Genomic DNA, 14,438 nt, shown 5'->3' with positions numbered 1-14,438 from the left:
TAAATAACTCCAGCCAACTACAATCGTCACAAAGTTCCATAATAAAACAATTAGATCTATGGCCTTCACATAAGTTTTCCCAATGCACCAATTTAGACTATATCCTTGGCTTACCACCATAACCAATTCATGGCTACAAAATGCCACATAACCTTCCCAACAAGGTAAATATTACTATACAATCATAAAATCACAAATAATATAAAAAAAATTGCCACTGCCAATCCTTCCTAAAACAGCATAACAAGAATTATTGTGCAAATTTTGTAACCTGAACTTTTGTGGCCGAATAATTTTGCCTACTATGGTAGTAGTCTGTGAGATTTCCTCGCTCAAACCGGTCTACAAGCTTTAAAATAGTTTAATAACGATCCATCCTTAAGCCTACTTCATAATAAACAGATAATAAACACATGAGGCCTCCAACCTTTATTAATGGCTTGTCACCATAACCAAACCAGCCCTACAGTGTGGAACATAAGCTTTCCAACAAGGCAGAAAATGCAATACAAGTACTCTTGACTGAAGCACACAACCTCTGCCCAATCTAAATCAATATTCAAAGAAATCAACTTTTGGACGGAGCAAAAACCCCTCTGCAATGACTGTACTTTCAAGCCGGATCAAATCTCACTATGGCAGAGAGGGTGCCGCGTGGGACAATCCCCTGATGTTTAGCTTCTAGGAGAATAAGAGTCTCCGATTAGCATGAGGTTGAGTTGATGCTCTCAACATTGTTCCAAGTTTTTATAAGAAATACAAAGACTATCAGGCATTCCGCAAAGCAACACAAAACGAACTCCTAATCATTCTGCACTTATAATTTTAAATGAGAAAAACAACACATTGTCTTGACATCGACATTGCTAACTCATTAGGCTAGAAAGCTGGCCAGGTGTCTTCAGGTCAAGTTAAACATCAGGAAAGCCCGAAGCAGTATTTTATTCTTCCTAATTCAAAATGACGTCTGGCCTGAGTAAGACACCTTTTATTTGAAAGTCTGGAAATTATTATCCTGATGATTAGTTAACAGTACTACTTCTATCATTCATTGTTATTAATACAAGTATTACTCGCAGCTGGTGCATTATCCTGAGAAGTCGATTTAGCTTCACAGTTGGGCGAAGCAACTATATAGGGAGACACAAGGCTAAGTTGTTCCTAAAAGAAAAGGGCACATCCTACACATGGCGCACCAGAATCAAATATTTTCAATAGAACAATGTCAGAAAGGGTAATGATTGTTAACGTTACCTGTGGGATTTCCATTTAAGCCGTTCTTGTTTCCTATGCTTCTCATTCCTGAGGTAGTTCTACCCATACTCAGCATGGGCTCCGCCGTGCAGGGCGTGGTCAGGTCCTCTTCCTTGCAGCTGCTCTCCTGGCTCTGGTAGCCATCACTATGGTTGCAGCTTTCATTGTTGTTAATGTTGTCCTCCTCTACATGCTCCTGTAGCCCCATCACACCATCCATGGTGGTTGCAACCTCGCTTGGGCAACCAGGGAGCCTGTTCTCGTTCTCGTCAGGGACCGACGGTTGAAGCGTCTCTGCCACCTGCATGAGGCCACCCGCATCTAATGCATCACTCTGCATTACACCGGGGTGCGCTTCTCTGTCGTCCATTACAGCGGCCTCACCTTTCATGTGGTTTGGAATTTAGTAGAAACAGTCTTCACGTCTACAAGTAGAAATATAGAGAGCATTGATCAAGAGAACAGGCACATACTAGAGGAACATTATATTGAGTACATTGCTACTACAACTTTTACATGCATAGAAAGGGGATACCAATATACAACGTGTAGGGCCTAATGACACTGAATTGAGTAAAACAATGAACTAGGTTTACACAATTACTACATTGAGAAAAATCTAGAAGTGTGTACAATGTTATAACAAGCTGGGCTAAAACACGGATTTCTTTAACTGGTTAAAGCATTAAAGGTCATCAGTAACGACGTTTTATTGCCTGCCCTGAGATCGTGATCAGGGCACTAAAGTGATCACAAAAGCCAGATGTAAGAGCAGAACCCGGTTTTGTAGAGTTCCACTCGCTCTAAAAATGTTTCCGATTCCCCACCTTCAAAGTCTGCAACCACTGAGTGGTCAACATCTGGAGAGAAAAAATGACTGCAACTCAGAGGGCTTTAATTAACTATCGCCACCACCTAATCCATAACCGAGCAAACAATGATGCTGGTTATACTGCACCGCAAAACAAGGACCAAACAACAAAATCAAAATGTTGGGTTTACATGAAATACATGAAGGGGCGGAGTAATACGGTGAAGCTTTCTAGGACACTCCCCTCGGATGTGAATAAGAAAGTTCACGCACCTAAGATCGAACAGCTTTTATCAAACTCTTGCGGACACATCCTTCTGGACGCTTGACACCTTTAACACTCACCCAGTGCTATCTTTGAAGGTCGCCCATAGTTATGTAGTAATCCCCCATTATGATACATTAAGCCGCCCAAAACTGTGCAGCAATCAAACTGTTTTCCTTAGTGAACATACCACAATACCAAGTGAGAACTAAAGATTGCACAGCCAAGATCACCATCACTACACGGTGTGAGCAAGTTAGCCCTTGATCAATGATCTGATTTTATTAATATGCTGAGTTACCCATAATAATAATAAAAACATTTAAAAAAGAGAGAGAGACCGCTCAACTCAAGAAAAAATTACGGAAAGGAGTAATATTCGAAGTGTATGTATAGAAATCCGTAATTTCCTTTCATTGACTAGCAATTTTGTAAAATTTTTGTGAATACATAGTTCTGGGCGCTTCTGTGTCACTGGAGTGGAGGCATAAAGCCCACTCGTGCAAAGTGATGCTTCAATGTGCCAAGCTGAATCTTAGGACTAACATTCCAAGTGTATGCCATGCAGTTGGTGTGTGTAGCCTGCATGGTACATGTATGCTGTGTATAAGCAAACCAGAGAAATGGAGGTCTTAGGCATCGAAGACAAGGCTCCTTTAGAAATGTCATAAGGCCTATAGCTGAGAAAGCTGCTGATAAGTCTTCCGGCTTGTGTCTCTCATAGGTATTATTTAGTTGAGTTTTACTTATAAAAAAGCATGCACATAGCAAGTTGCAGGGGAGCGGGAAAAAGGGAGACCAGAAACTAGAGAACAATGAATGCAAAAATATTTCCGTGCATTTGGTCAAAAGATAAACCAACAGCGTTACATTAAATGTCATGTAACCAGTAAAAAAAAAAAACTGCGCACAAGTGCGTGTGAAAAAGGTGAACGGCGCAAGTCACAAGTGGAGGGTTATATACAGCGGGAGACGCCGCAAAAAATAACAATATCTTTTTATTGGCTCCCATGCATTAATACAATAATGAATACAGTTAATTTTGTGGGAACCAGAAGGATGGCGCCAAAGATTACCCTGCAGTGTCGACTGCATTTCGACCGGTTCAGATTTCAGGCCCTCATCAGGACCAGCTTACTAATTTTACAAGTTTCCTGTATAGGAGAAGAGACAAACCAATCAAAAGTGGACCTGGGACAAGCAATAATAGATAGAAGAAAGATTTCGAAGTGGACAGAATAAGAAACTACAGATTGAGAAGGCACCAGGGATGACCCTGAAGGGAGACGTGCTGCTGGAGACATCATTATGACAGGGGTGCACTCTGAAACGAAGGTAGTGCACGATGTGGAAGGATGCCATTGGCTAAGGTTGAGAAGAATCCTAGCCAGAGAGGTAACCTAAATTACGATGGTCATAAAATGGCAGAAAAATGGAAACTAACCTAGCTTGAAGGCGCGGTATATGCAGGTAGAAACAAGCAAGGTGTCTGGCAGTAACATAGTCCTAGGGACTGAAAAAGAAAGGAATGCAGTTGTGTAAAAAAGAATGCAGATGTTTAAAATGGCCAGGAAGGAAGGAGGTCCTGGTCCAAGTCAAAGGCTTGGAGGTGCCTTGCCAGATCAAATCAAAAGTTGTCTATGTATGCTTTCTACTGTTAAATGTATTGTTGAAAGGGGCTGGAGGGGGCTAGGATAATGGACAACAATGTTGTTTATGTACCGAATGGCAAAATCAGGAGCAAAAAGTTCACACGGGCAGCTTTTGCTGTCTGACTAAAGCCCATGTCTGTACACACTACACAATAAAAGCCACACAATATACATTTGCACATACAAACAGGGCTTATGAACGACCCCTTTAACCATTGGAAGCTGTGGTGCTAGGTGTTTGATCAAGAGAATGGCTGTAAGCTCTCTGAATTTTGTTAATGTAGTTTCCAATCAAACTGCTGAGAGAGAGAGAGAGAAAGAGAGAGAGTGAGATGGTTTGTTTTTGGTTTTCCAATGAGAAGGATCCCTGCCCCATGCTCTGTGTGTTCAGGTCACGTCCCATTCCTCCGTTTAAAATGTGTTCTTTTTCTTTTCCTATTTTTCTTTGAGGACCGGGACACAGCTAAGTGCTAGCATACTGTTCACTTTAGTACGCACCGCACTGAGTGTGCACTAGAAATCTGAATTTCCTTTGAGAGGCCATGGTTAGCTAGTGTAACTTCTTTAGATCTTGATGGAGACATGCCTGCCTTAGCAGAGTCAGCACTGTTTTTGGAAATACATTTTGTAAGATCTGTAGTTTGTCAACTTATCCATGTCTCCAGCAGTAAAGAGTGATCATAAACTGGTTTTCCTTTTGTAATGGCCCTTGCTTATGCAGCTTTATCTGTTTCATCCAGAAAAAATCTTACAAGAGTCGAGACTGCAAAAACATGTACTAGCGAGACACTTTTGTTTACAGTAAGCCTACTTTGCAGCCTCAGCACTTTTGGTCCTTTCTATGGAGCAGTGAGCAAGCACAGATGGATTCGAGTTAATCAGACCTGCCTGCTGCTCCAGATATGATTGAGGTACTATTTCTTCCCCCATCTCCCATTCCCTCCATAGGGCATTTTCTTCCTACTTTAGAACCTGCGTCATCGTCCTCTTTCCCACCAAGCTGCCGTAGTGGACACATACACCGAGTGTTAACTCCTCTTTAGGAACCGCTTTAAGGAAGTTCATGGTGAACAAGGAATCGTCAACCACATACAAAAGCTCCTCTCCTTTTGGCCGGAGGTTGGTTTATATGACAACAACTGGGAGGTTGTATGTTCAAATCAAGCATGCATTTCCCACGCATGCCTTTACAAAGCGGTCCGAACCACAAATGCATCTTTACAACGTACTCCTTTGCCATGACTCAAAAAATCTGCGGTTGGGCTATATTTAGTACCGGTCTGTTCAGGCGAGTTGACAAAGAGCACATGTTCTGTTGAGTCAGACAGTGAAGGAGCAATAAAGATGCCTTTAAATCTTGTTTTTATCTTGTCATATTTGCTTTGTGTTCAGAGGCAGAGGTCAGAAGTCAGTTTACAATTACATTTCCTTCTCTGACAGTTCCAGGATTTACTTTTCCTTCTCTGACTGCAAAGTTCCAGGATTTTGTAAAGTGAACTGTCAGACCTGCTGTATGAAGTGTGAAATGAAAGGCTGTTTTTCCTAACACACATTTAAATAGCTAATAAGTCAACTCTACAAACATTTCAAAATATATTTCAGTAGTTGTAGAAGCCCATTGGTTGCACTTCTGTGTGATGAAATACATATTTTACTATGATGAAAAACAAATCAGAGCACTTAACTTGGTGATGTGCAAATGATAAATATGTCTTCTGAATCCAATTTTCACAGATTAATAAACTATATAATTTTATCAGTAAAGCTGCAAGGCAGTGGGAAGGTTTTCGGCCATTTCTTGGGAATGTACTGTCTTTAAATGACAGTGCGCTACAACATCATGCCTTAGTAATAAATATATTAAAAGTGAGTGTTTAAATATGTTCCTGAGAAACACTCCTGCCCTGATGGCAATGCTATAAACAGAGAGGCACATCGCGGATCATGCGTACCCCATATGTGGGCTAGGTTCTTATTAAACATGGAGCAAATGTTTAGTCTATTACAGAAATAATGAACTCATGTATTTGAAGGTGCAGTTATATGAGAGAATGAAGAAAACGGCGACTGTAAAATAAGATATTTATTTGCCAATGATCACACAATTTGAGACCAGTTTACGGGTGAAGTACACAACAGTTAGAGACGGGTCAAGTACATTACAGATAAGTCAAGTAGATTATTGAAGTTACTGGACCTGCAGGTCTAGTAACATTTTTATAATTATTCGGGCATGATGATGAGAAGCTAATCCGGCCCAGGTGTATTGCATTCTGGAACTTTTAATTATGCTTAAGACACAATAGCAGTAAGACTACAAGTCTCGGACGGATAAGGTAAAATCAGGCCTGGACGTGCAACACATGTGAGCCTAGGAAATGTAAGCAATCTGTGTATTTTGCATCCATTTCTTGGAGTACTCTGGTGAAATTTAACACAGCTAACATGGTTTCGTTTCAAGTTCAAGGAAGTAGTCTAGCTCTCTTTCCTTGTGTTCTAGCTTTTGTAATGCTGTGCTTGACATGTCCTACTATTACACTTCCAGAAACATCACTCAAAACTAGTTGATTTTTTTTCAGTTTCTCAATCCGTATGATTCAGCTAACTATGCCTTTCCTGTGCAAACACTGGTCCCATGAGTTCTATAGCGATAAGATCTATTATAAACATAAAAATAGGCATTTTACTTCGCAGTTTCACTTTCTAAATGGTCAATAGTAAACTTTATTAGAGTCCACCGCCTAGCCATAGCGACAAGCCTGTGTCATGCTCTTTAAGAAACAGGCTTGTGTGCTTCATTACATGTGCACAGAGTACAGCCATTGGCACAACCGGTTACTTAATGGCACAAATAGGCACAAGCTTGTTATTTCACGATGGCCTTTCTGAAGAAAGTTTTTCGCAAATCAAGGTTTTATATTTTCGTCACCCTCTGCACCCCATAAATGTAAGCATACACCCATATCAGTCACAACTGGCGGAGAAAAATATTCTTGTAGTTTATTATCGATTAAGAAAGGGTTCATGGCAGAGTTCTTTCACTAGCAAGGTTTCTCGGGCAAGCGAGCTTTCAATAGCCACTCCCCCCTCCCTTGGGCTCATTAGCCGAATTATAGCTGCAGAGTTGGGGTTGGTTTCGACGTCCTGTGCAATCACATCAGAGCTGCAGGTTCCAGAAGAGATGGCCACTGCCAACCCTCCCTCATCTCACCTGGGAGGGCCGGACAATGCCACCAACCGCCTTGGACACCCTATCCCACCAATGGTCTGCAGGATGTCCGCATTTACATCGAAACCCAGACAAGTATCTGAGGCAGTGCTTGATTTGAGCCAGTGGTTTCTGGCACTTATTCTAGTTGTGTTGGTAGAGTCATTGACAGCGCTGGCAGGGGCGATGGGTGGTGCAAGCTGCAGTGGCCTCCTGACGGGGACCCTGGCACTTTAAACAAACTGGGCACTGCTGAAGGTGCGCTTTGAAATACTCAAATTGCGTATGACAATCTACGAACGTCTTTTATCAGGCATGGGCAATTTATCTACACCTCTTATGATGCGTAGGCAATTTATACGGCTGCTTTTAGGTCTACTCTGCATTGCTCCACTCTCCTGCACAGTACGCCAATCCACTCTAATCTACTCTGCACCACTGCACTCTACGCCATCGCACTCTGTTAAACAGTCTACTCTACGCCACTGCAATCTACCGTACGCCACTCCTCTCCACTCTATCCTCCAGTGCTGCACTCTACGCCACTGCACTCAATGCCAATGCACTTTACGCCACTTTACTTGAAACCAATGCACTCTATGCCAATCTACTCTGCACCACTGCTCTGTATGCTGCAATACTCTACTCTGCAGCACTATACTCAATGCCACTGCACTCAACATCAATGCAAACTACAGCACTGTTTTCTGCAATACTGTGCACTCTGTCACTTAATTCAGCACCAGTGCACTCTTTGCCACTACTCTCTGGGACTGCACTGTACCATACTTCACTCTACGCCTCTCTACTCTCCACCACCCTACACTATGCCAGTGCACTCTACCCTACTCTACTATGCACCACTGTGCTCTACACCACTCCACTCTACAAAACTCTACGCCACTACTCTATGCCACTCTGCCCCACTTTATCCTTCCCCACTTTACTCTACTCAAACAATCTACTCTATGCTACTCTACGCCACATTCTACTAAGGTAAATTTGTAAACTAGCAAAGTTGTATCAATCATTATACGTAATAAGCAGACTTGGACTCCCCACTACCGTCAGTGAACCAGGAGGCTGGTCGTGGGAGAAACTTGGCAACTGTACAAGATTCAATTAATTGCTTTTTAATCTCCATTTCTCATATCCATGGAAGTGGTAGGAGAGTAGGCTGGTATGGCTGGGAATGGCTCTCTTTGTTGCGTAGTGTCCCACTAATGAAGGTTTCCTGCCTGTAGTATAATTGTGGTCAAACCACAAACTGCGACCCCTGCTCTGGCAGAGATGGAAACACTTTTTTTTTATTCTCAACGACTGCAGTGACGTGGGGCTAAGAGCTATTAAACATAGCAGAGAATCAGAGTCGGGAATATGCTACTATTATTTCACAGCAACAGATCACACTTAATGGATCCTAGAGGACATGACAGTTTGTGAATTCTTCCCAAATCCAAAGGGGTAGTTCTCCATGGAAGGCATCATAGATTCAGATACGAGTTTCTTGTCAAAAGCCACATTCGTACAGGACTTATTGTCTGTAGCAGCCGCCTGTGCGTCCCAGACTTAGTCTGCACGGACTCCAAGAGACGCTGTATTGGGTAAGTGAATGTATAGCAAATTTGTGATGTATAACGAAACGCTGCAGCTCTGTCGCGAATCTCAATAACATTTTCCTTCTTTAACCTACGTTCAACTCCACTCTCCTCATAGGCCTGTTACTCCCTCTTCTCACTCGGAACCTCGCAGTAGGGGTGCGCACCGGATATACCTTGAAATGGCTCCAGAATACTGCCACATGAATTTCAGGTGGCACATGATGGGCCTCATACCCACAGTGGTCACACAGCCCTTTGCCCAGCTGAGGTCAGCAGCCCACCAAGTACTTGCTCATCCACCACTCCTACTCTTACCCGCCGCTCCCACAGGCTGAAAACAGAAGTCGTTCTTCACCAGTTTCACTGCACAGCAGAGCACGTGAGACGACACCAACTGACGGAACGTTCTCAACCATGAGCGACAGCTGCTCCACAACTGAGTGTGCAGTGTCTACAGGTAATGACCGGGTCGGACTGGGAACAAAATAAGACCCGGGTACCGAAGGAAATAGTGGCCCACCTTTGTGGATAATGACCTTCCATGACATGTTGCTTAGTATCTGGAATAATCTCTGATAAATGTAGCTTCTTAAACTCCTGGGGTCAGTAGCATTGGCCAAGACTAGACACCGCATTATTTTGCTGCAATTCACCCACAGGTCTCCACACCTGATCATCAGGCCTATACATTTTCCTGCTTTGGGTGCCTGAATGTGGTTGTCACCTCTTGGTCCTTTAGTCTGTGACCCCCACCCCCCCCAAAGATCAATCAATCAGGTGGCTTGTAAAGCGCAACTACTCACCCTTAAGGGTCTCAAGGCGCAGGGAGATCAGATCCCTGATTAGCCTGTATTATATCAGGCCATGAATTAGAGAACCATGTGCATCCTTTTGTCTAGAGGCTTCTGTTCACCCTCAAAGATCCAGAGGTCTTTCTCTTTTGGTTGTCACTCAGGAGCCACTCTGCAAGGGATGTCTTTGGGGATTGCATACATATTCATACTTGATATCTTTTGTATTGGGGTAGAGAACTGATTTGAATCAGGAAAGGCTGCAGGAATTCCCTCCAAATACCTTTCTTTCTCTATGTCTCTATGCCCCATTCTTACTTGCTGTGTGCGCCTCTCTCATTCTCCCTATCACTTTTTGCCCCTCTCTCTAGTTCTTCTTTTTTCTCTCATACTCTACTTCTTTTCCTCTCCTTGGTGTCTCTCATTCTACCAATGTGCGCTTCACTCAGTCTCTCGCACAAGACAAAATTGTTACAAATGATTGTTTTCCCGTTCCATTCAAAGCAGCTATATTCGATGATGATGGAAAACAGCCGACACGTGTTTCGTCACTGATGTGACTTTTTCAAGGCTATGTAGTACTACAATGATCTAGATGTCGACCGTACTGTAAGCACCACTAATCAGTAGCTAAGAAGATAGTTGATTTAGTGCCCAACCTAAAGTGGAGTGTTGATATCGAAAGTTATACACCAGATGGAGACCCAAACAGAGAAATCTTTAGAAGAGTAATGTGTCAGCAATATTTATAGTGAATGCATGATAATAAAAATTGATAACATGCATAGAAGTGATATCGGGTGAGCCTTTTATAAGTGCATGTGGGCTAAGAATGGTAAAAGAAAAATAAGAGATATTACACCAACTGTGGAAAATCAGATAGGTTAAAAAAATGGTCTACCTTCAAAACAGCTGTTTCGGCGTAGCATGAAGTAACAAATGAGACGCATATTGTGGCAAAAGAAAGAAATTGTCCCAAAATTTCTTAATAAAAGTCTTAGCTGTTAAAATCAAAAAATGCAAAAATTGGGTCAAAGATTAACGTCCTCATGTTGAAGGTCGAATAAAGTTTATGGCCTTCGAAATAGTGAACTTAATGATGTCTCCAATAGTGGAAATCGCTATGAAGTGTGGTGAGTACTGCACTAGACAACAGTGGAAGCGTGCCAGACCCACTATACAAAGGTAGAAAGAAAAAAGGAAACAAAAATGTTTTGTTTTAATAAATTATTGTATTACACATAGGAGGGAGATAAGGGGGGAGGAGTCTAACAGAGACAAAACATGGAAATCTGTAAGTCTAGTACTGAAATTAATCTAATGCTATGAAAGTTGTTATGCTCGAATTTCATTAAGGCATGAAGCGTATTAACTGAGAATGGACCTCGTAGGGTAATGTCAACTTGAATTAAATTGGAATTTCTATTGTTATATCCAAACACGGAACATGCTAAGTCCCTGCCCTGTGAAGAAGGAAACACAATATAAAGTAAGACGGGGATAAGAGTTATCCACTTCCTATTCCCCTCTTCTCCACTTTCGCTTTCCAGATTTCTCTATCTTTAACAATTTCTGTCGTTTTCTCCACTGTCTTCCATTACTTCTTCTCCCTAATCTCTTCCCCCTCACGCACTCTATCTGTTTGCATCTCAAACACTCTGGGCCTCTCTCGTCTACCTTTCCTTTCTTCCTCATTTGATTTCCTTTTCCTCTTCCCAAGTTTTTGTCATTCTTCTCCACTCTGCTGTCTCACTTCGCCTTTTGTATCTCTCTACATTGGTCTCCTCGCTCAATTCATTTTGCTACTGTCCTGTTGTGTCTATTCTCCTTTCCCTTTGTCATTTTGGCCCTGAATGAATGTTTTTCACAGTTTTGTTTAAAAAAAATAGTTTTGAGTTGGCAAAAAAAAAGTTATTTTTGCTAATTTTGGTTGTTTGCTTTATTTTTTTTTATATATATTTGATCAGTGGTGAATAGGCGTCCCCTCACAGTGTTTACGATGACAATGTGGGAGCAGGCACCTGGGGTTGCCTGTCTGTTGCTGGAGACAAAAGTAGAGCCTCGTTAATGGCACTGCACCCCTTCGCCCCAACTCCAGGTAACATTACTGCTGGCTGTGATGCTCAAAAAGAGCACATCCACTCCCAGTGGCCTTAATGTCACGCTGAGGGGGGGGAGGGGGGGGGGGGGCGCCAAATATTGTGCATGCTCAGTTTGGCTCATTGTCCGACTGCACAAGACCATGGATTTGTAAAATAGGGGGCCCTACATACAACATAAACTTGCCAGACACAGGGAATATGTAACAATTAAGAAAGAAACTAGGCAAGTGAAAATAGTATCGTATGTGCAGGCAAACCAAACACCACACATTTACAGTGTATCAAAATATCATGCCTAACTTTGTGTGTCACCATACCACCAGACTTCTGTCTCATCCCAGCAATTCACTCTGTGGACCATTCGATTAATCATGGTATGGCTTAATGCAGGATTGTAAAGTGTGAACACCAAAAAGGAAAATAATTTAAATAAATGCATAATTGAAAGAGTACTACTTTATATGCACATTGCAATATAAGACACTAGATCAAAATATTATTGTTGGTTTTATATTGCTAATTATTTATCAGTCTAATTTTTGATAATTTACGTAATAACACGTTTTTGGTGATAAATAACAAAATTGTTACGCATGATATTTTGACACTGTAAAAAATGTGCACAAGACAATGAACCAGCCATTATCTGTACCTTCATTTATAACTTAGGCTGCAGCAGCCTTTATGTTCAAGCACCAGCAGTCTAGCCGTCCCAGGCAAATGCGATTTCATCTACAGCTGGAAAAAAACCGGCCCACAAGATGGTCCTTCGCCTCAGGCCCCGCGGGCAATAGCCGATAGCCCGCCCTGCCAATCCGACGCTGGGTACTGGATGGCACTCGGTACTTCTGGTTTGCAGCTGGCAGTCACACAGCCTCTATTGCCCCCTAGGTTTACCGCTCATTCTCGTTCAATGGAAAATGATCCGCCGTACCAAGTCCTGATGCAACGCAGAGTAACCATTTCGCTGCAGCCTCCCTCTCTCAACTCAAACAAGTGGACCACGCCTGCTAAAATTATATAGAAGAAAAAATACATGCAACTCGCCGTTGAATTTGAACTAAACAGCCCGCCCACTTTTGGATTTTGTTTTAACAGCTCTTTGATTCTCCAGGAAGGTCGCGTTCATTTCCCGATACGGCACTGTGCTTGCTGCGAACATTATTCGGCGTGACGTTTTCCGTGTTCATATCTCGCATTCCCCCTACCTGTTCAGCAAGAGAACTGCTGCAGGCCAGGGAGCGACTGCATGATGTCTCCCCGTAGGGAAGTTTCTTTCTTTCTTAACCTTCTGTAGTTAACAATGGTAAGCACCAGGGCTGTGTTGTTAGGTTAACACAGAAGAATAGCTTTCTTCATTGGGCGTGAACTGAACTAGAAGGCACAGCTAGCAACAAAAAAAGGAAGGAAAAATACAACAAAGACTCGAACAGATATGTGTACCCACAAGTAGCACACTTGGAGGCAAGTAATTGGTCCGGTAAGTTTCATGCCACCATCTGCCCACATCAAGTGCCCATTATTTAATGGCAACAGATTGGCAAGCGCAGACACAGATGTATAACATGTCTGGGTGCTTTTATTGCACAAAATACAGTAGTATAAAATTCTATATTTCAAAGTGAAACTTGATATAGGAGATACATTTTAACCCCAACCCATTCTATAGCTTTGCCAACGTCTGGATTTATGCGCTATGAAGGCCCAAATGATGTGGCAAGATCATCTTCAATATGCGGCACAAAAACAATATGCAGCACATTATCTGGCAGTATAATTTTCATCCACTTTAGATAGAACAACATTTTGGGCAAAATTCAAGAAAGGCAAACCTAAAAATTCAAATAGCAATCGCTGACCACTGTTGTCTGCAATTTGAAGAAAACACCCTTTCCAAGTTAACTACCCCAAAATACAAATGTAATATAAAAGGTACATCATGGGTAACGTATATTATGGTCCAATGGTGCCATCTCTGGGCCCGGTTGACATTTACAAACCACTCTGCCTTCAGCTCTGGGGTTTATGAGGTCACTATAACAACTCGAAGGCAATATTAGATCATATTACCAGCAACTGAAATGTTCTGTTGTGACAACCTGTACAGGATTCGATTCACCAAAATGCAGCATCCTTACCAAAGTAACAGAGAATAAATATGGGATCTGGGTAAGCATCCCTGACCCCCATAGAGGATTTTGGCAATATCCACTGGGGGAAGTACTGGGAATGGCACTACTCTGAAAACGAAAATAAATGCCCCATTCTTGCAGGGTTCATGGATCCAATTTTAAGTCTGTGGATCCACAAATGTGTGGGTAGATCCATATATATATATATATATATATATATATATATATATATATATATATATATATATATATATATATATATATATATATATATATATATATATATATATATATATATATATATATATATATATATATATATATATATATATATATATATATATATATATATATATATATATATATATATATATATATATATAAAAAAAGATTATTTTTTCCAAAGCCAGAAAACACACTTTGAAGACATAAAACACACTCACTATGCAACTTTACATAGCAAAGAACATGCACAGTGAGCACTGCAGTATCTCTGTGCAGAGCCAAAGACTGTGCACAGCAGGTTCAGTAGTACAGGGTGAATACAGGTAGATAGACTGGAGGGATAAATGCCCCGGGACTGTGATACTCTAGATCGGATTGGGATTGCCTCAGCCTAGGA

General features: G+C 41.7%; 1 protein-coding gene across 2 annotated transcripts in view; it reads right to left on the bottom strand.

The window, feature by feature from the left end:
* The window catches only part of CNST (consortin, connexin sorting protein), a 419,866-nt gene that overhangs the window by 267,921 nt on the left and 137,507 nt on the right, over positions 1-14,438 (bottom strand). For both annotated transcript variants that reach the window (XM_086927348.1, XM_086927347.1), the window contains exon 4: positions 1,255-1,679. In XM_086927348.1, the coding sequence (XP_086783474.1) occupies positions 1,255-1,645 (391 nt within the window). In that variant the 5' untranslated portion in view covers positions 1,646-1,679. The remainder of the gene's footprint in view (positions 1-1,254; positions 1,680-14,438) is intronic.

This window comes from Lissotriton vulgaris, chromosome 6, assembly GCF_964263255.1.
Source record: "Lissotriton vulgaris chromosome 6, aLisVul1.2, whole genome shotgun sequence".
Taxonomy (NCBI): Eukaryota; Metazoa; Chordata; class Amphibia; order Caudata; family Salamandridae; genus Lissotriton; species Lissotriton vulgaris.
The sequence above is the reverse complement of the archived record's forward strand: the minus strand, read 5'-3'. Positions and strand labels throughout refer to the sequence as shown.